General features: G+C 44.1%; 1 protein-coding gene across 3 annotated transcripts in view; it reads left to right on the top strand.

Moving 5' to 3' along the window:
• The window catches only part of ABTB3 (ankyrin repeat and BTB domain containing 3), a 181,783-nt gene extending 159,186 nt beyond the window's left edge, over nucleotides 1-22,597 (top strand). For 2 of the 3 annotated variants that reach the window (XM_074825816.1, XM_074825815.1), the window contains 6 exons: nucleotides 10,526-10,631; nucleotides 11,444-11,546; nucleotides 13,263-13,344; nucleotides 14,342-14,410; nucleotides 17,538-17,651; nucleotides 21,178-22,597. In XM_074825816.1, the coding sequence (XP_074681917.1) occupies nucleotides 10,526-10,631; nucleotides 11,444-11,546; nucleotides 13,263-13,344; nucleotides 14,342-14,410; nucleotides 17,538-17,651; nucleotides 21,178-21,387 (684 nt within the window). In that variant the 3' untranslated portion in view covers nucleotides 21,388-22,597. The remainder of the gene's footprint in view (nucleotides 1-10,525; nucleotides 10,632-11,443; nucleotides 11,547-13,262; nucleotides 13,345-14,341; nucleotides 14,411-17,537; nucleotides 17,652-21,177) is intronic. The other variant, XM_074825817.1, reaches the window with a different exon arrangement.
• The last annotated feature ends 726 nt before the right edge of the window (nucleotides 22,598-23,323 follow it).

Raw genomic sequence — 23,323 nt, 5'->3', positions numbered from 1 at the left:
TGAGGGGTGGCTTTAATTGCTCTTCTCCTGGGTGGCTGAAGCCAAGGCCAATGATCATCGTTAGAATAAGTTATTTACTTAAGATTATACTTTTGGGACATGTTAGACTGAGTCTTCCAGAGTCTATTGTAGGAGACCTGGAAACATATATGTCTGCTGCCTTCTGCTTTGGCTTCAGTTAAAACCTAAAATGTGGAGTCGTAAAATAACTGAAGTATCACAAAAACCCCTACATGACAAAGAAATCTGTGCTGTTCTTTATTCCTGCCTCTGGGCCTAGGGGAGCTGCCTGTCTTCACTCTTCATGAGCATGCATATTCACAAACACACACACGTACACTGCTTCATATTTTTAGAAAAATAATGAATCATTCTGGGACACTGTGAGGGTTTACAAATTGTCTGCAAATGGCATGAATTATTGCAGCGGCCTTGTCCAAATGGCCTCTCACAAAGCTCTCCCAGACAGAAATGAGCATAGACTCTATGCAACCCTTTGGAAGGAATCAAAATAAATTCATTTGTAGGAGAATGAGCCAGTAAAAGTTCTCCCTGGTCACTCCGAAGAAGGCAGCTGAGGAAAGCTGAGACTCAAAAGATCTTCTGTTCCCCTTCTCTGGAAGGGCTGAGAGCAGAAGCTGTTCTTTATGTATACCCACAGAATGGAAATCTCCTTTAAGAGGTGCAGAAGGACCGTAACTGTGCTTCACATCCCTCTCTTTCGACAGCAAATCGTAAAGCTCTGCATTTTGTAGAGCTGAGGGGAGAGGAGCTTGATTTGTCCACACGGACATCCTTTTCCCTGTGGGCTGGGAACTTCGCAAGAGATTACGACTTTTGCTAAACATCACAGTCTGGCCTAGTACATTTCCTTAATGAGTTTCTCAGGGCAAAAAGTATAAAATAAGCAACTAGGAAGCACAGAGCCGCTTAGTGTTTCTTGGCTGATGTAAAACAAGATGTCCCATTTGCTACATATTGTGATGCTCAGTATATTTTAATTGCATGGCAACTTGAACCTAATAGAAATGGCATTTTGCATTTCTATAAATAGTTCCAACTATCCCATAATCTCAGAACAATTTACAAATTTTAATGAGTTGAGACATGGAGGAAGATCTTAGCCTCCCTTTACGAACAGGGAAACTGAGGTAATTAAACAGGCAGATTTTCAGCGTCTCATAGAGTGACAGTCTCGGCCTCAGAAGCTGTGACAACCTGGATAAACCAGACAGCAATTTGTAATTTGAGTAATTTGGCCAGAAAAACTCTCCAAAAATCGCATAGAAATATAGGGCAGATCTCAGAGTAGGAGGCATGCCTTCTGCCCCTACCTTCTACTTTGCACTGTCGGATAAAATGGTCTTGCAGGTTCCCAGACTGTGCAAAAGGACCAGATACTATGGAAATGAAAAGATTACAGAAAAAATAGCCAATACCTACAAGAACACCATCAGCTATAAGGAATTCCTTTTGTCTTATAGATGGTTTTTAAAATGTCTGTTCCCAGAGGGTCCAGATGTGAGAGTTTATGTGGGAGCTCTGTCACCAGTCAGCACTGATGCTGATGTCCTGTAGGGTGGCACTTCGTTCCCGTTCGTGTGCGGGGATGCTGACAATAGAAATAAAAATAAAATTTGCGGAAATCCCGATGCTGGAACACGGAACGACAACAAAAATTGGCAAATTGTGCAAAACTGCTGAGCTGAAGTCCCTAGTTTTATTGCCACTCTTCAAGCTGTGAAATAAGCGGGGAGGAACAGTGAATAGATTGCACATCAGTTGTTCACTGCTGCACTAAAGCCGTGGAGGAAGACTTCCAAAGGCACAAATGAAGGTTTGAGACCCAGCTCCTGGTGGCTTCCAGTGGGACAGAGCACATTCATTTCCTTTCATGCCTTTAAATGTCTTTATCAGCTGTACCGTTGAGAATTGGATGGAGAGTGGAGAAGTGGCAGTATTTCCATGCTGGCAAGGCAGACCTGCGAGAACAGGCAGAGAATCGCTCTGCACTCGCTCTCCCCCATGGTTCCTGCTGTCGTGCAGTGAGCTTGGGTCATTACCAAACCAAAGACCAGAGATGAGGTACTCCAGAGAAAGCAGCATTAGTGGAAAGGACATGGAGAGCTCAGTTTAAGGCACTTTCCTAAGAGCAAGCAAAAGTCAAACTGGGAAAGCTCTGACACTGAAAATGTCAGTGACGTGGTGGTGGATTTGGACCACCAGATGAGGAGGAAAGGCGCTGCCATTTCGGGATGGATTGAATCACTTCGGCAGATAAACACCCAAACATAGCCTGCTAGAAATGGTTTGTACAGGACTGTGTGAGACAAAAGCCAGAGAGACACTTCTGGGAGTGAATAGCCCTGAGCTAAACATTAGCTGCTGCATAAAGCAGAGTTCAGTCCCTCAAAGCTGACACTGGAGATCTTGTTACAGAAGAAGGATAGGAAGATGCAGCTGAATTCCTGCCTGTTGGTATCTGTGTTGTGCTCTTCATGGCCTGGGCAAATGTCCCCAAGCTTCCCACTGGAAGCTCTCCGTTGCCTCCAGCTGTGGTTGATACGTGTGTTGCCTGAACTTGGGTCTGAGCTGGATTGTCCTCCTGCCCCGTGTCAGAGGACCATAGTTGCCTGAGGAGTGAATGTGCTTGAGGGCTAGCCACAGCTCAGAGATTGGACCCCCCCAATAGATGCTTTTAAAAGAGTTGCATGGAGGGTGTACCCAGATCTGTGGGCCTAGTGCTCGAGGTGGGGCTTGCAGGTCAGCTTTTCCGTTTTTGTAGGGAGATTCTCTTGAGCATAACATGCTGAACGTGCAGGGATGCTTCTTTGTCCTCTGTCTGTGAAAATCCTGGAGCTGTTTCAGTTTGATCTTGACATTTCCACAACCTGAAAAGAGAGAGACTCAAAACCACAACCTTGGAAGTTAAACACATCTGGCCTTTGGAGGAGCTTGGTTTTAGATTTCTACTCCAGAGCTCTGCGTAAGCTTGAATTGTCATTAAAATCACCCAGCTCCATTCACGCAGACGAGCCAGCACCGTTGCTGGTAGTACGAGGTTATGAGCCAGTTTCATCCACTGCTTTTTCTGTGTACAGCAATTTAGACCAGATTGTCCTTGACCTAGTTTTTGGAGAAAAAAAAAAAAATCTTTTAATTCCAAATAACGTCTCTTACAACTTTCTTCCTTCCCCCATAGTATGGCATGGGGCTGCTATTTGCCATTACTTTGGATTCTTTGTGGACACACATGGCTGAAGTGCATGTGTTAGTCCATGTGTGCATTGAGTGCGTGTGCTGAAGTGTTGTCTGAAGCTCTGCCTGACACTGGAGGTGCTTCACACCAGGAAAACTTGACGAAGTACTACGTACAAGTATTCCTGATAATGTATTGTCCATGACAGAATCAGCTTGAAAAATCATGCTGGGGGGGGGGCCTTCATTGCCTTTCCTCGGTTGCGTTCTGCAGCTTTCTCTTCATCCTTCCCATCAGTGACAAGGTCATTTATTTTAAAATTTAGACCATTAGAAAGGTGATGATCACACTGTGCAGCCAGGCTTGTTGAAAGATGCAGAAGCAAAGATGTTTCCTTGGAATATAAAATTCCTGCAGAGTTTCACAAACCCTACCAATTGCAGGGCTGCTCAGACTCTTTTGGAAGACTGAACTGTTTGTATAAAAGCCATCAGTCTGGTGCTGACAGTTATTGAGAACAAATAACAATTCAAAACAATAACTAGTTTTTAAAATTCCAAAAGGATTCAGGCATGTGGGTATCTTGAGAAACCTGGCACATATAGTTAAAAAGCTAAAGTACCCTTTCAACAGTGACTTAGCCACTTAGAATCCAAAATCTCTTAGAAAGTAAAGTTTGGGGATTTTTTTTTTAATATATCTTCAGAAATAGCAGCATGTAGCCTCTGTCACAGATGCAGTAACTACTGAAAAAAAAATTTCACATCTCCAGCAAACAGCAGAAGGAAAGGCTGAAACACCTGCCCGCTCTGTTGCAGCAAAATGTTCAGAAGCCGAAGCTTGAGATGGGCGTTCTGTTTCTTTATTGCTATGGTCTTTCTGGATTTAATTCCTCTCAAACAAATGTCGGGAGAGGTTCCTCAGAGAATGTCAACAGACTCAACTTGTGCATCTGTTCTACAAACGCCAGGCATGGTGGTCAGCAAACATAAGCTTTCCCCTGAGGTCTGCACGTGACCTAGAAAGTGGCCTAGAAGGTGAAGGAGCTAGAAAATGCCCCTTTCTGTCCCTTGCTTCATGATGGGCTGAAATGAATATTTAAGATGGGCTTGAGTGAAGCTGTGTTTTGCTCCATGAAGCCAGACTACCCTGTTTTGCAGGAAGGGCTTAGGGTAGAGGAGAGGGGTGAACCCTGTATGGTGCTCGGGCAGGCACTGGGTTGTAATCAGCTCTTAAGAGGAAAGCCCTCCCTTGGGAGAGTGCTGTGCATGTTTTTGCTGCCTGGAGATGGATCAGGAAAGACCCCTTCATGCTGGGTGAAATTTTACTTCCTTGTTAAACTGCTTTTCAACAGAAAATTGAGCGTTTACTATAATGACGGGTTTCATTAGAATGTTTGTTCTCCGTATAATATTTTACCTTTCTTGAAAAAATTAACACCTGAAAATGGAATGTTTTGGCTGACGACTGAAATACTTTAACTGAAGAAAAAGGTGGACTTTCCGCAGAGGAGACAGGCACACCAAAACCTGCACTAAAAATAACCTTGAAGATGTTCCAAGATGCTAAAGTGCCTGTTTACAGGTTCCATGGAGTGGCTAATGCCCTTCTGTGTGTCAGCTAGTGCCCAGCCTGTGTTCGTTGATTGATCTTTTGGCTGGGACTTTGAGTGATTTTGTAAGGCAGGTTTCACTGTTCTCAAGTAATTGCAGCTATCTGTAATGTTGCCCGTTGTCATTTGTAGTACTTCTGTGTCTAAACAGTTCAGAGTAACCGGGACGCCAGTTATCCACACATGTACATCGTGCATTCTTCATGTGAGATGGGAACGCCAGGTACCGAGCAGCATGGTAGTAACAGACTGTTAATCCTGTCCCATGTTTTCATAACACAAATTCAGCTTCGTACTAACACAGGTTTGATTTTTTTCCTACCCTCTGTCTGCCTTCTAAAACGTTTCCCTGCCAGAGGCGGGAGCCGTTTCTTCATTTACAATAAATAAATGCCATGGATGTGACACCTGCCCTTTTCTGGGCTCTCACCCAGGGATTAGACTGTGCCTGGGGATCTCAGCTTTTTACATACAATGCACAGCTGTGACATAAAGAGCCTTTTGAAAGGGAGACTTGGCAGCTTTCCCAGAAGCTAACTGAAGGGTCCATTTGTGCCTTACCTGTGATTAATTCTTTTCCGTTTGTATTTGCAGTGGAAGGACTTGAGCTCGGCACTAACAAAACCCATTTTGTTACGCAGTTCACTGCCTCTAACTGTATCTCCAACCTCTGGGACTTCCCTACCTTTGCAGCTGTTGACTAATATTAATTATGTGTATGCTGCTTAATCATCTAGGAGTGACCCTCTAAAGTGGCATTTAATCAGTTTTGAGGCAGCTGGCAAAAGTGAATTATGCTAGAGGACTGTAGCGGAAACACCTAGGCAAGGATGGAAAAAGTTCAGAGAGACGGCGAAGAAAGTCCCATAGAGTTTGAGTGCTCAAGGCTGAGGGTTCTGCAAAAAGCCCTCTCTCTTGCTTCACTCTTTATCAGCTCTTTCTGGGAAGAGGGGAGCATAAACAGAATAATAATTCAAGGTCATCCCAGCCTGTTGTGGAAGGAAGTTATGGATGAGTTCTCAATGGGCTTGGGATATCCTGAGACTCCACCACTGCTGGAACAGCTGCCAGGGACCATGTGTGAAATGGGTGACTGGAAGCAGTGCTTCTACTGGTCTGCATTTAGCAGAGAGCTGGGTCGTTCCAGCATCCTCAGGACCAGAGAGAGAAAAGATACCTGTGCCAGCACCCCTGTTCCCTGAGCAGCGTGGTTTCTCTGCCTGGGGGGAGAGATGTGTATTAACAGGCAGACACTGAGCCCGGAAGAGTAGGTGTGATTTTTCTGCTGAACACGGTGAGCTTTTGGTTTTGGAGCTTTGTGACAGAGAAATTTGAGGGCCTGGCACATTTAGATTAAATGGGCGTTAATGAGGCTGAGCTGGTGAGGGTAAGTAACATCAATAGAAGGAAACCCCAAAGTACTACTTGGGATTTCAGAGGCAAAGAAAAGCAGCCTAACTTGTTACTGCTGTAGAGGGCAGCCATGTGGAGGGGGTGAAATATCTATAGGCCAGTGAGGAGAACTAAGCAGTGGGTTTTGAGCAGTCCAGAGAGATGTGGTGTGGGAATGGGGGAGCCTATGAAGAAGATGCAGCTGAAGCAAAGTGTGGTCAGAAAAGAGCAAAACTTTAGCGTAACTGCTGAATCTGGCCTGAGTTTTTTCCTTGAGAGTTTGGAGCATAGCCACCAAGATGACATGTATCTTCCACAGGTACTGGAAAAAACTGGCTATGTAGTTCCCAGCTGTGTCCAGTACCTTGTAGGACCACAAGGTATGACTAGGCTGGATTGAACTGCGTAAGATGGAATGAAGCAAGCTCTCTCCCAGGTTATGTGCTGAAGTCTGGAGGAGCCTTTCCTGAGTCCTGCCACAGACCTTCATCACACAGACATTCAGGAAAAAATACCCCTGTACTTCCGACCCAGGTCTTCACCTCTTTTCAGATCAATCGACTAGTCATCTCTGCTCCAGCAACTTGAAAACCTTCAGCTTTGCTTCAAAAGAATTTATGAATTCCCCTCGCAGTTCAAGAGTATTCACCAGGAGTGGGGAATTCCTTTAGATCTCTGCTGAAGAATGCTTTCAAGTCAGGAGACCGCTTGTATCTACAAAGCAAAGTTGCTTGCTCACCAACCAACTCTCTGCTGGAAGCACTGTCTCCCTCAGAAGATTCACTGTTCTCTGTTCCCTCTTGTCTATCTGTAAACTACCCCATAGCTAGATAAATATTTTTATTATATCCTATGCCAAGCTTTCTTCCCCCTCCCACAGTAGAAGATGCTCATCAGCTCCTTTTGCCAATGAACGCCCATGTCTGAAAGGAAGCTGGCCTCGCTCCAGATCTCAGCCTCGCACATCCTGGCACAATGTTTTCCAGCTTCAAACTGTAGCAAGAAAACAAACTTCGGTTTGCTCCTCCAGTGTTAATATTGACGCCCACAACTGCTGCAGCGAGCTGTTACAGCTGTTCTTTCAGTCAGCTGGTAGGGTGATAGGATAAACAGGGAAGAATTATCCAGCTTGGTGCCTAAATGAGATAGATGTGGTAACCAGGACAGCTTGTGAGCTTCCCAATGTGGGCACTGTGCGAAGGGGAAGGTTGAATAGGCTGGACATGTCACCTTTCTGATAGAGCAGTGCTGGCGTCCCAGGTTGTGGACTCTTGCAGTTGTTCCCAGTTACTCCACAGGCAGCCCAGCTCAGCCTGCTCCAAGAGCAGGATTTGGCTTAAAAAAGCCAGTTTTTTCCCCGGCCACCCAGTTGCAGACAAAGCATCCCATTTCTCTCTTCTCTTTGCTGCCTCTTTCTGCCTGGTTTATTGGTAAAAGGCAGCAGAGGCTCTACAGGGAGCAGATCCAGGGCCACAGCCCTGTGAGCTTGGCTGCAGGCAGGGTGGTGTGGGAAGCGAGTGTGCTCTGCTGTGATATCTCACCACTCCCCGCCCCATGTCTCAGGGAGAAAACTTGCTGCTGTTTGTTAGCGATGACTCTAGATGAGCACATGCTTCAGCTTTCTAGCCGAGCACATTTTTTGGTCTTCCAGTGGCATGCGTTGTAAGTATTTAATGTTATTGACAGAAGCCAAAGGTCTCCAACCTCCTCTCTGTCAAATGAGATCAGTGTCCTGCACTGGAGGTCTGAAGGTCCGCAATGCATCTAGCCACTGTCTGCCTGATGGCCCTGCTTTCTTTGATGTGCTGATCCTAAGGTCTGTTTTTCCTTTGTCCCATCTCTCTTCTGTGTCTCAGGGTTTTTAAGTATCTCTCATGTGAATGTATCACATCTTGAGCTAATTAGAGCTTAGTTTACATCAGGTTTTTCACAGGCTTGTGGGCAGTCAGTGGCAAGGTGGCTTTATAATGGGCTTGTATCTGCACACCACAGGGTTTGTGCCCCGTTGGTGACCCAGGGAGCTGGCAGCACCTTGCCTGTGAGGCAGGCTCCCATGGGGTTGTCCATGTCTGTGACTTGTTCATCATGTTGGTTGGAGTTACGGGCAGGGATCCTCTTCTCCCACCTGCCTGACTGGGTTTGGTCCTTTCCTCCCCAGTCTCGGTGCACCTGGACGTCCTGGTACGCGGTGCTGTGGCTCAGACTGGTGAGTGAGACCTCTGGCTCCTACCAAGGTGCTGGGAAGTTAACACGCAGATTTTCCATCAGCGCATTCCCACAGGCACCCTGGAAGGAGGAGATGTGTTGTCTTTATTAAATGTATATGCGTGTTCTTAAAAAGCTATTGCCCAGGCACAGCTGTGGCTGGGACTGGTGAATTCATGGACCCACTAAAACCTCAGTGGCATAGACAGGACCTGTGCACCCCGACAGATTCGGGAGGGAGCTGCTAGTAGCTGTCCTCTTTAGTGTGGTTACTCTGCTTTTATTCACTGCAGGTAAAGGTGAGCGCTGCTCTTCCAACTATGTCTCCTCTCCAGAAGCTTCCCTCTGCTCTGAACCACAGGATTATCCCCATCCTCTGTTGTATTTACTGACTTCTTAGCATTTGCCAGATCCGACTGGGAGCTGCCCTGCTGGTAATCAGCATCCCCCCGGACGCACTCCTCCCTGGCTGACTCAGTCGGCTGCAGCGCTTCAGCACAGCCCTTCCGAGCAGAGAAGCAATTGCTCTTTCTGCCCTGTCTGTCTAGAGCTCTCCCCCCGAGCCCTCCCAGCAGCTGAGTCACTTCCTTCTTTAAATCTGGCCTTAAATCTTCCTTTTCTCTTCACCCTGTGATTCACTCCCATTGTGAAGTGCTTTGCAGAGCTCTGGCTGGAAGATGCTGAACAGAGAGATGCTCCCAGTGCGAGATGTCCTCCTTGTCTCAGAGCCACAGCAGTGAGCCCCTCTCTGAGGGCTGGTCCCTGCGCCGTGCTAAATGGTGTCTCTTAGTATCAGTATTTCTCTTATCTTAGCATTTCTTTCAATGCTACATCTGACATAGTAATAGGAGCCGACTCCTGCCTGCAGGCAAGCGCATGTAATTTCCTTTGACATTAGCGTGTGCCTGTGAGGGCGCAGCTCTACCCTTTCCCACCCCATTTGATTAGATTCAGTAAGGGAGTCATTACAGGATCTCTGCCACTCCTCCTCGTCCCTCATGGGATTTAAGGAGCACTGCTGTTAGAGCTGAGCTGAAATGTGCTCAGAGAAAGGAAAGCTTCAATTTCATCTCTGTAAGCCTGGAGATATTTTTAGTATAACATCTACACTCCTCAAATTTTTTTATTATGATTTCTTTTGTCCTTCACCTGCTTACTTCCTTGGCCTTGGACCCTCTCATATCTTAAGTGCCTTGCCTTTTCACAGTTTGCTGGTGTGGAAGGGAATCACCAACCAACAGGTTAGTTAAAAGATGTCGCGTGGTCATGAATTAGCCATGTGGCACCATTGAACTTGGCTAGACCTGATCCGGTTATCAGCAAAGCGTGGGATAAAATTTGCCAGAGCTTTTAAATCCTGCTTTTGGCTGTGAACTAGGTAGTTAAGCACTAAATCCATTTCGCTACCTTTGCAGCTTAGGTGTACGAATACTCAAGTTGCTTAGGCGCTTAGGAAAGGTGCCCCCAGAGTCTGGGCAGAAATCGGTAAGAGTAGGGACCAGACCTGGCTCTGTGAAGGTCTGGCGGCTTCCTCAGGACAGTGGTGCCCAGGCCAGTGCCAGCGGTGTAAGAGCACATTACTGAAACATTTGGGATTGAATGAGGAGATGCAGTGCCAGACTATGATGCTTCAGTCACTCTGTAAGGGAGGGTCTGTTTGTGAGACTCTTGCACTTAGAAATGCACGCAGCTATATCTATTTGTAGCTCTGGTTTTCTAAAACGTGACTGATGACCATTTTCTAAAGAGCGACAAAAAGTCATTTTCCAGTACAGTAAGTCTGCAAATGAAATTAAATTGCTATTGTAAAGGAGCTTTGTTTCTACAAAAGGAACAGGGGCTATGGAGTTTGTTGGGAAAAGAAGACCTCTGGTCCAAGGAGAGGATTTTTCATTTTAACTGATTCCTACAGGAGACATAGCAATCAAGTAAATGGGAATTGCAGTTTCTAACAAATACTGATAATCCTGAGCTCTAATTTTTAATAAAGCTTCAGCAATCACATTCTTCAGCTTCAAAACACGCAACTCTTGAGAAGAGCGTAACATCTCCTTTGCATACTGATCTTGCATTGCATACTAAGCTTACATTGCATATGTTTGTTTTCTTTTGCTTAGAACGAAGTGATCAGCCAGCAGCTCTCTGTCATTTTCACTCATTGCTATGGACCCTACCCTATTCCAAAGCTCGTTGAAATTAAGCGCAAGCAGACCTCTCGCCTAGGTAAGCGTGACTTGAAGATACTTGTTGGTTCTCCAAGGAGAGCTGTGGGAAGTCTTTGTTGCTGGCCTGGTGCTTGGGGGGGCACGAATCAGAGGAAAACCTGAATTTGAAAGGCAGAACTAGAAAAAGGAAGGGCCCCAAGCTTAGCCTGACCTGAAACTCCCGCTGAAATCAGGAGGGTCATCAGGTGCGTTAGAGTGGGACTGTAAATCTGCAGAGATTTGTCTGTGTTGCTAATTAGGCTGGGATCTGAGCCTGGGGCCCGGAGCCAAATGTCTGTCGGCATCTCAAACCGCCGTGGCTGGCTGTGGGTGATGCCGCGGCGGCACAGCCCTCCCAGCCCTGCTGACAGAGCCCGGGTTGTTTTAATGTGGCTGAGAGAAGACCTGAGCGATTTTCCAGGACCCTCTTCCCCTTGGCCCAAAGACTTCCCCGCACTGGGAGAGGGGACATAAGGGTGTAAATGAGCACAGGGCCCTCCAGCATCCGTTCAGCTGCAGTTGGCTTTGGGTAGCAGAGCTGGGAGGCTGTGCCAGCTCTGCACGGTGGGGACGTCTGGCTGTCATCTCAGCAAAGGTCGTCACAGACTTGAAAGCTTTGAATTCCCTTCGTCTGAACTCCACGTGGCTGTCTGGGGGGCTTCTGTCTCAGGCTGTCCAGAATAGCTTTATGTGCTTTACTCATTAAAAACAATATCCTTTTACACTATTGTCTTCTTTTGTCAAAACAAGAAAATGTTCTGTACGTTCATGACCTCTTCCAAACTAAAGTTATTGGCTTTTTTTTTTTCCTCCTTCTTTTTGTGATTCTAGATCCCCATTTTCTTAACAACAAAGAGATGTCAGATGTTACATTTCTGGTGGAAGGAAGACCATTTTATGCACATAGAGTGTTGCTATTTACTGCATCACCAAGGTAAAATATAGAGACATTTCTGGTTTTTAACAGAAATAGAATTTTTTTTTTTTCTTCTGCTCTTAAGATTCTTAGAGGGCTAGTGGCCTATTCAAGTTTTTCCTAAGCAGAACATCTCAACAGCTTGTTTCTGATTGATCTGCAGGATGTTTAACAAGTGTTCGCATCACTAGATTCCCACCCAGTAATGATCCATGCTTCTGGCCATGCATCTGACTTCATTCCACTGAGGCACATTTGCATGGAGCTCATTGCTGCATCCAGCTCTTCATTGTGGAGGAGTCTTAATATTTTGGTTCTTAATAATCATTTATGCCGTCAGTGGCTAAGTCCTGCCTTGCACCAGTGTAGGCAGACTACATGCAAGACAAGCTGCTATCACACAGTTCATTGACAACATTTGACATTTTTTAAATAAAATTAAATAACTACAAAACGTATCATACTGTATCCAGAGGCAGTATTTGTAGTCCATTCCCTGTGCTCAGAAGGCTGGAAGTAAGGTTGGGTTGAGCTGGGTAACCCAAAGTTGCTCACAAACCTTATCTGTGTGCAGCTTTATAATTCAAGGTGTGCTTTTAAACAAATTCAGCTGGCCCTCCATAAGAGCTTATTTCAAGATGTGGCAAGGACAAGCCACTGAGTTTGGGTAATCTGAGCAATGTGGCAATTGATGCTAGATGTGCTGACAACCCACGGCACAGAGTAAAGAGGTTTGCATAAAGCAACTGCAGTATCTGACCCTGCCTTCAGTTAAGAAATGGGTGTTTTGGTTTAGAGCTTATTGGTAGAGGTACAAGCATGTTATAAACTCCAGCTTTAAACCTAGTAAATTGTGTTCATAGTAGAGTTTATCACTAGTAAAAGCAAATCAATCGTTACCCATATTTTATTTAACGAGATGCAGTCATGATATGGAAAAGGTTACTACCCAGCAAATGCTAGTCTTGATAAGCCAAGCTTTGCACTACTGCTAGAAGGTCAGATGAATTATCAAGAAGAGGAAGTACAAGGGCAGATGTTTCTGACTGCGCATTTCCCATTTTCACCTTCTGATCAAATGGGAATATCTGGTTTTGAGAAATAGATTGCTGCATATGTATATGTCTCATAAATCTGCAATTATTAACTTAAAATGTGGTTTTTTTCCCTGAAACTTGTGTCTGAATTTTAGGTTTTGATAATCAGAGAACAGCAACTTACCCTGTTTCCTCTCCTGCCTCTTCTTACACAATTGTATAGAGCCTGCATAGAAGCCTTAAAAGTCTTAGTGTAGTTACTTTAATATTTTGTTCCAAAACATTTTTTAAAGCAGCATAATGGACGTAGGCCAATATTTATTTCCATCAAAAAAGAAGGTGTGGAGTTTTTAAATATTGCAAGTCTTCCTAAAAGATCGTGTTGCCTTCAAGAAAACAAAAATTTTTTTTGTTTTGTAATATGCATCATTACAGAATCTTAATTTCCTATGTACATTTTATTCTATTGTGATTCTATTTTTCCAAAAATTTCAAATTGAAACCTTCTAAAAGAGAGGCTTCTTCCTTTTGGTTTGAACTTTATTTTATGTCAGCATCTAAATCTTGATGCTTTTTGGTGACAAGTCCATTCATTTCAGTGTACTGTTTTTGCAAGAGCCGTGCTGTCCTTCCACTTTGCCGTACTTTTTCAGAGATAATTGAGCTGGTATTTCAATCTCACTCCCTTTTTACCTAGGTTTAAAGCATTGCTGTCTAGCAAGCCCTCATCTGATAGTACTTGTATTGAGATCAACTATGTGAAGTACCCCATCTTTCAGGTAAAGTCAGTTCTCGCATTGAATTTGAATGGAACATGTGATAGGAACACCGTACATGCCCTGTCCAAATTAGTACGTATGTATTTGATAAACATGTAGCTCAGAGTGGTGGTTTCATCAGCACAGGCTTCATCTCTGTTCACACACTAAGCTGCAGAGCGCTATTGATTGATCAGATAGAGTAGCATGCATTTCACTTATGTGGGCTATGCAGACAAAGCAGTGCATGTCAAGGTAAAGGACTTGATTCTTTTTTCTCTTGTTGGCTCTTTCTGTATTTAATGGACAGGCTTGAAAGAGACACGGTTCATTCCTTTCCTTAGCAGTATTGTTCAATCAGTTTTTTGCCATGAAAATACAGAGCTTGCGTTCTGTATCTTTAGCACATACATGTATATGCTTCCCTTTATTTGAGTCAGAGCTCAGACAGTTCCATGTATCGACTGTTACCGACCCCTGCAGATAATTCCCAGCTGCCTACAATAACTTTAGGCTTGCTGGAAGCTCACTGCAGAGGGATCTTAGCTGGCTTGTTTTACAGTACAAAGCCTCCCCCACTTTTTCTCATCATCCATGCATGCCCACACACAGCTGGGTGAAGGTGAGGGTGCCATTGCCAGGAAAGGAATAAGGGAATAGCCATTACATAAGCTGCGTTTTCCTGAATCAGTAAGGTACTGAACATACTGGGGAAATACATTGCAAATTCAGAATGAATTAATCAGCTTCCTGCAAACTGTTTGGAACTCACCAGAAAGTCCAGACAGTGTGGCTGGTGAGGGTTGAGACGTTAGACTACCTGTGAGGAGGAAATACTGAACTGTGCAGAGAGAGAGTAACCAAATACATCTTGAAATCAGGAAGTTTGGGCCGGTTTTATCTACAAATCCTTGGTGGTGTTGGAGACCCTTGGGTATTGCCTGCAATCTTTACATCACTCCCTGTTCCCTGATGTCTTGGATTGCTTTTTATAAACACTTCCTTTGTTTTATTACAGCTGGTTATGCAGTATCTTTATTATGGAGGTGCAGAGTCACTCCTGATTAAAAATAATGAAATTATGGAGGTAAGAGACATTTATCTTAATTGCAGTGGCAGCAATGCTAAATGATCTGTGTACCGTTCACCCAAGGGCATGTGGCCATTGGGCAAGATATGAGCACTCCTGTAAGAGCCAGCACTGCTTCATCCGGAGTGCCCAGGGTGTCCGCAGTCCTGCGGGAGACACTCGGTCTCCTCCTCTGCCGGTCGCCCGTTGTGGTAACTTTTGCCAGTACGAAGTTGACTGTCAGAGAAGAAGGAGCAGAAAAATTATGATCAAGAAAAAAAAGTATCTGAAATAAAAATATCTAGTTAAATGCTTTGAGAAGCTCTTTCATGGAGATGCAAAGCTGGTGTTACCAAAATCTGGAAGAAGCTCCTGGCAGCATAGTATACCATCCTCTCTCTCCCTCTCTCTCAGCCTGATAGGTGAGGTGCTCTGCTCCAGCTGGGCCAGTCAGCTTCTCTCTGCCACACTTTTACTTTTGCTTTAATAGCTCAGGCTTATATATTCAAATCTATCTCAGCAGCGTAAAAGCATCCAATTTGGTTCCTCACTCGGGAGAATTCTTGGGCATGTACCTTGCTTTAACCGTGAGAGAAATCCCACTGGAGTCAGAGTTCAGTTCAATTTCAAGCTTGTGACTGTCAGATTTTCTGAATAAAACCTTAAGCTGCTCGCTGAGATAGAGAGACTTCTTTGCCCCTTTCTCGCTGCATGTAAAACATCCAGTGCTGTTGTGACAGTTTGCAAAAGCCAGACCGAGCCAGCTGGAGCTGACTGAGCCTTCAGTGTAGCCACACATGCATAACCTGTATGGGTGTTAAGTCATCTTCTTCCCAATACTGTGTGCTGTCATTGCCAGTTATGATCAGTATAATGACTCCAGCTAAACAGAACTAAAAGATATTTGAGCAAATTCTTGATAGTCATTCAGGGAGTTTTCATGTTGACAATCACTAAGTTATGGCAGCCAGAAAGAATATGGGACAGTAAATACTAAACTCAGAGCTACTTAAACAGCTGGTAATCATCAGTGTACAGATTATAGTCTGCCACAGTGATGTTTTATTGTTGCCTACATTAGTTAAGTCTGTCCCCATGACACTTCTGTCTGGCATCCCTGTGAGGCTTAGCTTCTACTGAAGTACTGCTGACCAGAAACTGGGAGCGATCTCTGGGGTACAAATGGCCAGGGTGAATCAATTCTGATGGGTAGAAGGACGTCTGTACCAACCCTGCTGGCAGCCAGAGGATGGAACTGGTCAGAAATGAAATTATCCCTCTCCAGCACAGGTGGTAGATTTTTAACTAAGTATACCCACACTGAGTTTCTGAGCTGTATAGGAAAAGGTCACTGATTCTCTATTTCACTTGTAGTTTTGAAAGAAGCTCCTGAACTTCTAACCCTTTCTGAAATAAGGAGTCTTAGACTAGGCAGTGCAACAGCTTTATAGAGATGTGTGTGTTATCACCTAGGATGTTAAAAAGCTTGTGCTGCAGCTCAGCTGGCTGCCTGCTCTACTTTTGTGACATCTCAAAACTTCTGTGACTCAAGAATGTATGACTGATTGATTGATTTGTTGATAACAGATCTGGCCACAGTTCCTCACAGTTTAAAGTAATTACAAACCAGCACGTGATGCTTGAGCCACAGAGGCAGCTGGAATAGGATTTGGCTTTATCTTTCAAAACTGCATTTAGCAACTTGCCTTATTACAAATATGATAACAAGAAGCACCAGAAATACTCCACAGAAATCTTTGCTGCAATTCATAATTGGGGCCAGCTGGCTGCTATCACATCAGCACTGCAGATTTCCAGCACTTGGATTTATTTATGGGATTAAAGCAGAGCTTGAGCGGACTGCATAGGAGAAGTCAGAATAATGTCGTGGAAGTTTCAGGGTTTTGTTCCCCCAGTGCTCCTACCTAGTGGTATGAGAGTGCTTTTGGGATTCACAGGATAGCTTTTTGTCATGCAGTCATAGATGATAAGGGACATATAAATGCCTAAACACCTCAACAGCTTGGCCTAATACGCCTGGTGGGGTTAGAGCAAGCCATCAAGCAATGAAGAACCCCAACCTGCTTCCTAAGCCAGAGCAGACAGCCAGAGGCAATGACCTACCATGGAAAGACAGAAAATGAAATTCCTTTTCCCTGCTGTAAAAGGACAGAAAGGGGGCAACAGCGGAAATCTTAGCACTACTGAAATCAGTTGGAGACCTGAAAATTTAAGGCGTTTTCACCCCACAGGCTTCAGGTCATGCCCACGGTGTACAGTGGCATGCAGAGATCCCAAGGCAGTGCCAGTCCAGGTAGTCTATCCACAGGGTGGATGCAGGGCCAAAGAGGGAGGTCAGCTGGAGTCCTGATGGCAGGAGAGCTGTGGTAGTGCAGCCATGCAGACACATGACACTAACATGAGTGTTAACTAGGCAGGGCCTTGCACCAAGCTGGTTCCCACCTTTGCATCCCACTCCTTGGAGTAACATTGAACCAGACAGTGTTTCAGTTCCCATGGCCTAGACATGACCTTACTGCTGCTCACGCGCTGGAGCAAGGAGCATATGGAGATCTGACTCCATTTCCTTGAGCCTGCTGAAGTGACAGATTTGAGGTTTATTGTCTCTCTAGGTTTTTAAGACTGCTCAGGGTGGTCATCATCATCTGGTTTGAATTCCTCTATATTCTCGGTCCTGGCCCTTCTGCTGACATCCCCACATCCAACCCAGGTGCTCTGTTCCAGCCAGAGCCTGGGGAACGGTTGAACCAGAACCATTTTTTCCTGGAATGTAATTGCAGATCCCTCCTTGCAGAGTCATGTTTGCAAAGTGACCAAAGACTCTTCAAGCTGCCATTTCCTTTTTCTCTCTCACACACACCCCCTCCTCACTCCATTCCAAAGTCAGCACGTGGATCTGAGCAGCCTGTGGTGGTCTCTCCACGTACAGCTTCCCACAGTGTGATCTAGAGGGGACTGTAAAGGGTTGAAGCAACCAAGCAACCTTCTTATTCTGACTGTCAGTACTTTCATGCTAACTGAAGCAGGGGCAGAGAAAAAAAAAAAGAAACAGTAAAAAAGCAAGCTCCGATTCTGTATCGCTCAGCAGTTTTGACTGTTTTTTTCCTTGCCTTTTTTTTTTTAGCTTCTCTCTGCTGCTAAATTTTTCCAGCTTGAAGCTTTACAACGACACTGTGAGATCATTTGCGCAAAAAGCATTAATACAGAAAACTGCGTGGATATTTATAATCATGCCAAGGTAAAAATAACCTCATATGCTTGCATGTTATGTGCCTGTCATCATACTCGTCAGTCAGTTTTATGATAAATAGTGATATGTATATCATATGCTTAGTATGTTTGTTATGTTTTTAAGATTTGCCATTCATTTACTGGGACTGAGTGGCTAATAGGTACCTAGTATAGTGACAGTCCTGAATCTTGTAGTGTAACAGCATCAGTGGCAATTTCTCACCCCCTTCCCTAAGCATTTCAAACTCAATTTGAGTGTACCACCATGTGGCAGACCTCACCCTTACCATGGCAATCCAAACTGCTGAGTTATTCAACAGGAATCACCTAAGTGAATAAGACACCTCTCTTTCACCTTCCAAGCTGCATTTTCATGTTACAATTCCCTGTTTCCTCCTGCCTCAAGGCCATTGGGGTGATACACTCAATACTGGTGACAGCTTGTCAATATATAAAAATGCCTGTTGTGAAAGCAAATGTCTCAGAGCAGTGCAAGGATGGTAATGAGAATTTTGTGTCTTGAAGAGATTCGTAGCTTTTTATTGGAATCAAATTATTTACTTAGCTTGTCAGGGGGCCTAAGTCATTAGGCATAAAAGCATGGCATTTTTTGACCTAGAAAACCTATTTTTGCTCATTGATGGAGGTGGTTGCCACATTGATTAGTTTCAGTTTTTCTCCTCTTCTTGTGTGCTTAGTAGTTAAACTTTCACTTGGAAGATGGAAATGATACGCAAATAGTTGCAATGAAATATTTTTAAAGCATTCCTTAGATTATTTTTTTCTATAACTTACATGGTCTATATGAAAGATAAAATGGTGCAGCGTGACATGGAGGTTTGATTGAACAGAGTAATCCTGCAGATTGCTCCAAACCCCTGCAGATCTGACCTCCATTCCCATCATCAGGTATTTCCTACAGAGAGTAGTAACGTTAGGTCTTGATGTACAGATAACGTGCAATCAGTGTTTGAAATAGCGTAAAGTTCCACCTATAAAATCAAGAAATGAAGTATATATCTGCAGGTCCATTTATTGTAATAGGAAAAAGAATCAGCAGTGCAGGTATCTTTTGAAAAATATTTGATGTATCTTCTAGCTCATGTGGGGACTTCTTGATTTGTATTACTGTTACTAAAAGTAAAATGAATAATGTTGTTTTAAAATCACATGTCTTATTTGAATTGTGACATGTGGCTGTTATTTACATCCTGATTGAAGACAGTTCTTACACGGAGCTTTAGACCTGTCTGAGGGACTTGTACACTGCTGGGACTGAACAAACCCAGTGGCTAAATCCAGCTCCTTGTTTGCCTGTAAGGGCCCTGGCCTGGAAGTTTTTTGTGCCTGCATCTCACAATGGAAACAGTGTACTTGAGAGGCTCTTACAGCCAGGGTCATGTTTGCACTGATGTGGGTAGTGAGTTGCAGATAGCCAAGGTAGCTGTGAATGAAATCTTGACTTCTGGAATTAGTTAAGCCACATCACCCTAGAGCTCTGCATGGGCTAATTTACTCTGCTTCCAGTAAATTATCAGGGCTAAGCTTCATACTGCTATAGCTAGAAGGTTTGCAGGACCTGAACTCGCACATTTAAAGCTAGTTCAGATCCCTCTCTATTATGCTGTCTACAAAGCAGAGAAGATGCTCCATCTTTTTGCTCCCTGTCTCTGTGATGTGCAGGCGATTAATCTGAGCACAGATCATTCTGCCCAGAGTGCTCCTCTCACACAGTAGCTTCATTTGTTTGTTATGTGAATATGAGATAATGGTATGTGGTGGAAGAGGCCAGATGGTCCTGATGAGCCAGGGGAGCTCAGAAGCAGTTTAAGTGCAGCTTGCCAGCCAACTGCCTGCCTTTCCATGTTGCTCTCTGAAGTGTGGAAGAAGCTCGTGTTAGACCTCAGTGAAGATGGGAATAAGGTGAGCAGGCAGTGAAGCCAGAAACCACCGCATCAGCCAGGAGCAGGTTTTGAGTAACTTGCTCCTGTCGTAGGTACCATTTCTAGTCCTTGCTACTTTGCAAGCTCAGCTGCACCTGCTGGAACTCAGGCAAAGCTGAGACCTGCCTTTCCAGATAGGGATGTGTGAGGAGGTTGACCCAGAGACACGTGGAGCACAGTCAGTCATCATGATTGAGAGAAAGATACGATTTGGTGGACACAAAGCATGAAGTGAGCACAGATTTGGAAAGCTGTCTGTGGTGGGGGCCCAGGTTGTAGAACAGTGTTTAGCAGGGTGGAGAGCTCTGTAAAAGGAGCTGTAGAACAAGAGATTGAGACCCTGGGTTAAAGAACTGAAGTACTGGTAGGAAGGTGAGACAATGTATATTTGGTCACATTTAGAATTTAAAAGCTGAATTGAGAGTATTAAAATCATCTGCGATGTCCCCAGGGGCTTCCCAGTCTCAAAATTGCAACAGAATCATAGAATACCAGCTTGGAAGGGACCTCAAGGATCATTTGGTCCAACCTTTCTTGGCAAAAGCCTGGTCTAGACAAGATGGTCTAGACAAGATGGCCCAGCACCCTGTCCAGCTGAGTCATAAGTGTCCAGTGTTGGGGAATCCACCACTTCCCTGGGGAGATTATTCCAGTGGCTGATTGTTCTCATTGTGAAATTTTCCTCTTGTGTCCACTCAGAATCTCCCCAGGAGTAACTTGTACCCATTACCCCTTGTATTTTCCATGTGACGCCTTGTAAGTCTCCATCTTTTTTGTAACCATCCTTTAAATACTGGAACATAGTGATAAGGTCTCCCCTAAGCCTTCTCTTCTCAAGACTGAACAAATCCAGTTCTCTCAGCCTGTCCACATCTTTTTTGCATAGCAGAGTCCAAAACTGAACAAGATACTCAAGGCGTGGCCTGACAAGCACTGGGTAGAGTGTGGTGAGGACTCTTCATCTCTGCTGGTGATGCACTTGTTGATGCAACCCAGCATCCCATTGGCTTTCTTTGCCGCAGGAGCAGCACAGTGTTCACTCATATTGAGTTTGTGTCCACCAGGACCCCCAGGTCCCTTCCCATAGAGCTGCTCCCCAGCCAGGTAGATCCCAGCCTGTGCTGCACTCCTGGAGTATGTTTTCCCAGGTACAGACCTTACACTTGTCCTCGTTAACTTAATAAGGTTCATGTTAGTCCACTCTTCCAGCCTATCCTGGTCTTCCCCTATCCTTGGTCTGTAGTATGTTTTCCCAAACCTGTAGTTTTAGGGTATAACTTCTAACATGAAATCATGGGTCTGGTGAACTCTGTGGCAAAACTCCTACCAGTTTCCAAGAGAGCAAAGCTTCAGCCCCTGGAAGCTTGTCCCCTTAACAACCAGGGCCTTATAATATGGAATTGTTACCAGAATCATCAGCATAAAATACTGTTGATTAACTCCTTTCCCTCCATGCATATATGTCTGTAAGCATTACTGTGCCCGTCTGAAAGGCTTAGCTTGTGTATTTGTTTGTGTGCAGCTCTTATGCACTGTATTTGCTGAGTGGATTTTAGCAGAATGGTTATCTTTCTCTAATTTCACTTGTAGTTTCTCGGAGTCACAGAACTATCCTCCTATTGTGAAGGCTACTTTCTAAAAAATATGATGGTCCTCATTGAAAATGAAGCTTTCAAACAGCTGTTGTATGACAAGAATGGAGAAACATCTGGTCAAAATGTACTACAGGACTTACAGAGGACGTTGGCCACAAGGATTCAGTCAATTCATTTGTCTTCTTCAAAGGGCTCCATTGTGTAAAGCTGAGGAAGACGTAACCCTCTAATAAAGACCCTGCAAGTTAAGTCTGCTGTTGCAGTTGCTTAAACCCATTGCAGTTGCTTAAATGACTACAAAAAAAAATAATCAAAAATTCTACTCCGCATCCAGATAGTTCTGTGTTGGCCAAAGGTGCTGTGCTGGGCCTGCATTTGGATGAGAGAATACAGAAAAAGCAAAGCTCCTCCGTGTTTTTGAGCAAATGGGGTACAAGAGTATCCGGTGAATCGCTGTTGTACTCAAATTCTGAACACACATGTGCAGTCGTGGAGCTTGATGCCAACAAAAGCCAGAACTCACATCAGTGAACAGCAGAAGCCCTTGCCAGAGTGGTGGTGCTGGGGAACACCCAAAATGACCGATTAATCATTTAAGGCGGATTTGTTCCAGTGTTACACGTTTAAGAACTATATCTATCCTGGAGTCCATTATCTCGTGCATTTAAGAAATGTAAGAACTGTTATTGCTGTCAAGCAAAGATCAACTGTATTAGAGAGTGGGTAAGACTGTTACAGCTGAGGAAATATACTGGCAGATTTTTAGGGGTGGGAACTTTTTAAATTGTTCATAAAAAACAATGGGGTGGCCTTGTAGTTTAAAAACTATTTCTTAAGCTTAAAATTTCATTTTCGACAGATCTGTGTTTGAGAATCTATGTAACATGTTTTGGGTTTGTTTTGTTTTTTTTTTTTAAATGGTAAAATGTACATTGTGTAAACATACATATGACCAAGTTTTGCTTGTATTCTTTCCTAGGGTGGTATAATCTTGCCTAACAGGCTATGGTTACACCAAAGAGGTACATTACCCAGACTATCTCTAATACAGTAGTTGGGGGGGCAGGAGAACTGCATGCTACTTGTGATTTGGGGTTAAAAACAATGACAAACTCAACATGCATTTGCATGGTAACTGTACCTGTGAGATGTTACGTTCGTGCTTCGTTTTGCCAAGACAAATGCAATGTTACTTCTTGTCAAACTTCATTTGTGAAATTAGCATATTTTTTTATTTGGTGCGATTGGTTGTGATATGATACCCCTGGCGACCCTTCTCAAGATGCTGATTTCTGTTTGTTACAGTGAAGGGATAATAACAGATCTTCAATAATGTGTCAACACTTTGCTACTGGCCAGAGATTGTGTCTGAGTTAGACTTTTTTAAATTATAATTAAATATGTACTATAGAATGATTTCTCACTGTATCCTGAGAATGTATAGGTTATCTACAATGCAGGGTTTGGGTGGGGTGGGATGAGGAGTGTGGTTTAATGTCAAAGCTTCGTTTATTTTGCAGCATATTGTTAGCAAGACAAATTTGCTATGTGCCACAACATTCCTGATGCACTGTCCCTGAAAACGACAGCAAGTAATAGGCAAAGATGTTGCCTTCTCGATGGCAAAGTGACATTAATATATTTATTTTCTAGCATGCTGTTCAGAAACTGTGCCCAGTTCATAGACTTTAGAAGTTTTATTTTGACAGTGCATGTTAACCTCTTGTTCTTTTGTTTAAGTATCTACGTTGGGTGCTCTTCCATGTTGATAGCTTTTGGCATGCTCAGAGAACACAGTTTTGGCTTTAGTTATCAACACGGTAGGAAGCTGTTTTATGACTCTGAGGTGTAAATCCTCCTGTGTGCTTGTTCTTTTAAAGCCTCTACAGTTTCTGCAACAAATTACAAAAATGTCTAAACTGCCAGTAATGTCACAGAGACACAGCATGTCAGTCAGTTAGACCTTTTTTTTTCTGCATAGTAGATGTTCACACAAGATGTTGTCTGGAACATTTAGGTGATGGCAAGTTCTGTGTGAATGTTGCGATCTTAGAGAATTGACACCATGGTTGATGCAGCAGCAAAACACAGGGGTGCTTGTTGTCATTTGGTGTGCCTCCTCATCTATGGAAACCCATCCT

The sequence above is a fragment of the Strix aluco genome, chromosome 5 (genome assembly GCF_031877795.1).
Source record: "Strix aluco isolate bStrAlu1 chromosome 5, bStrAlu1.hap1, whole genome shotgun sequence".
Taxonomy (NCBI): Eukaryota; Metazoa; Chordata; class Aves; order Strigiformes; family Strigidae; genus Strix; species Strix aluco.
This window is presented reverse-complemented; position numbering and strand designations above follow the sequence as displayed.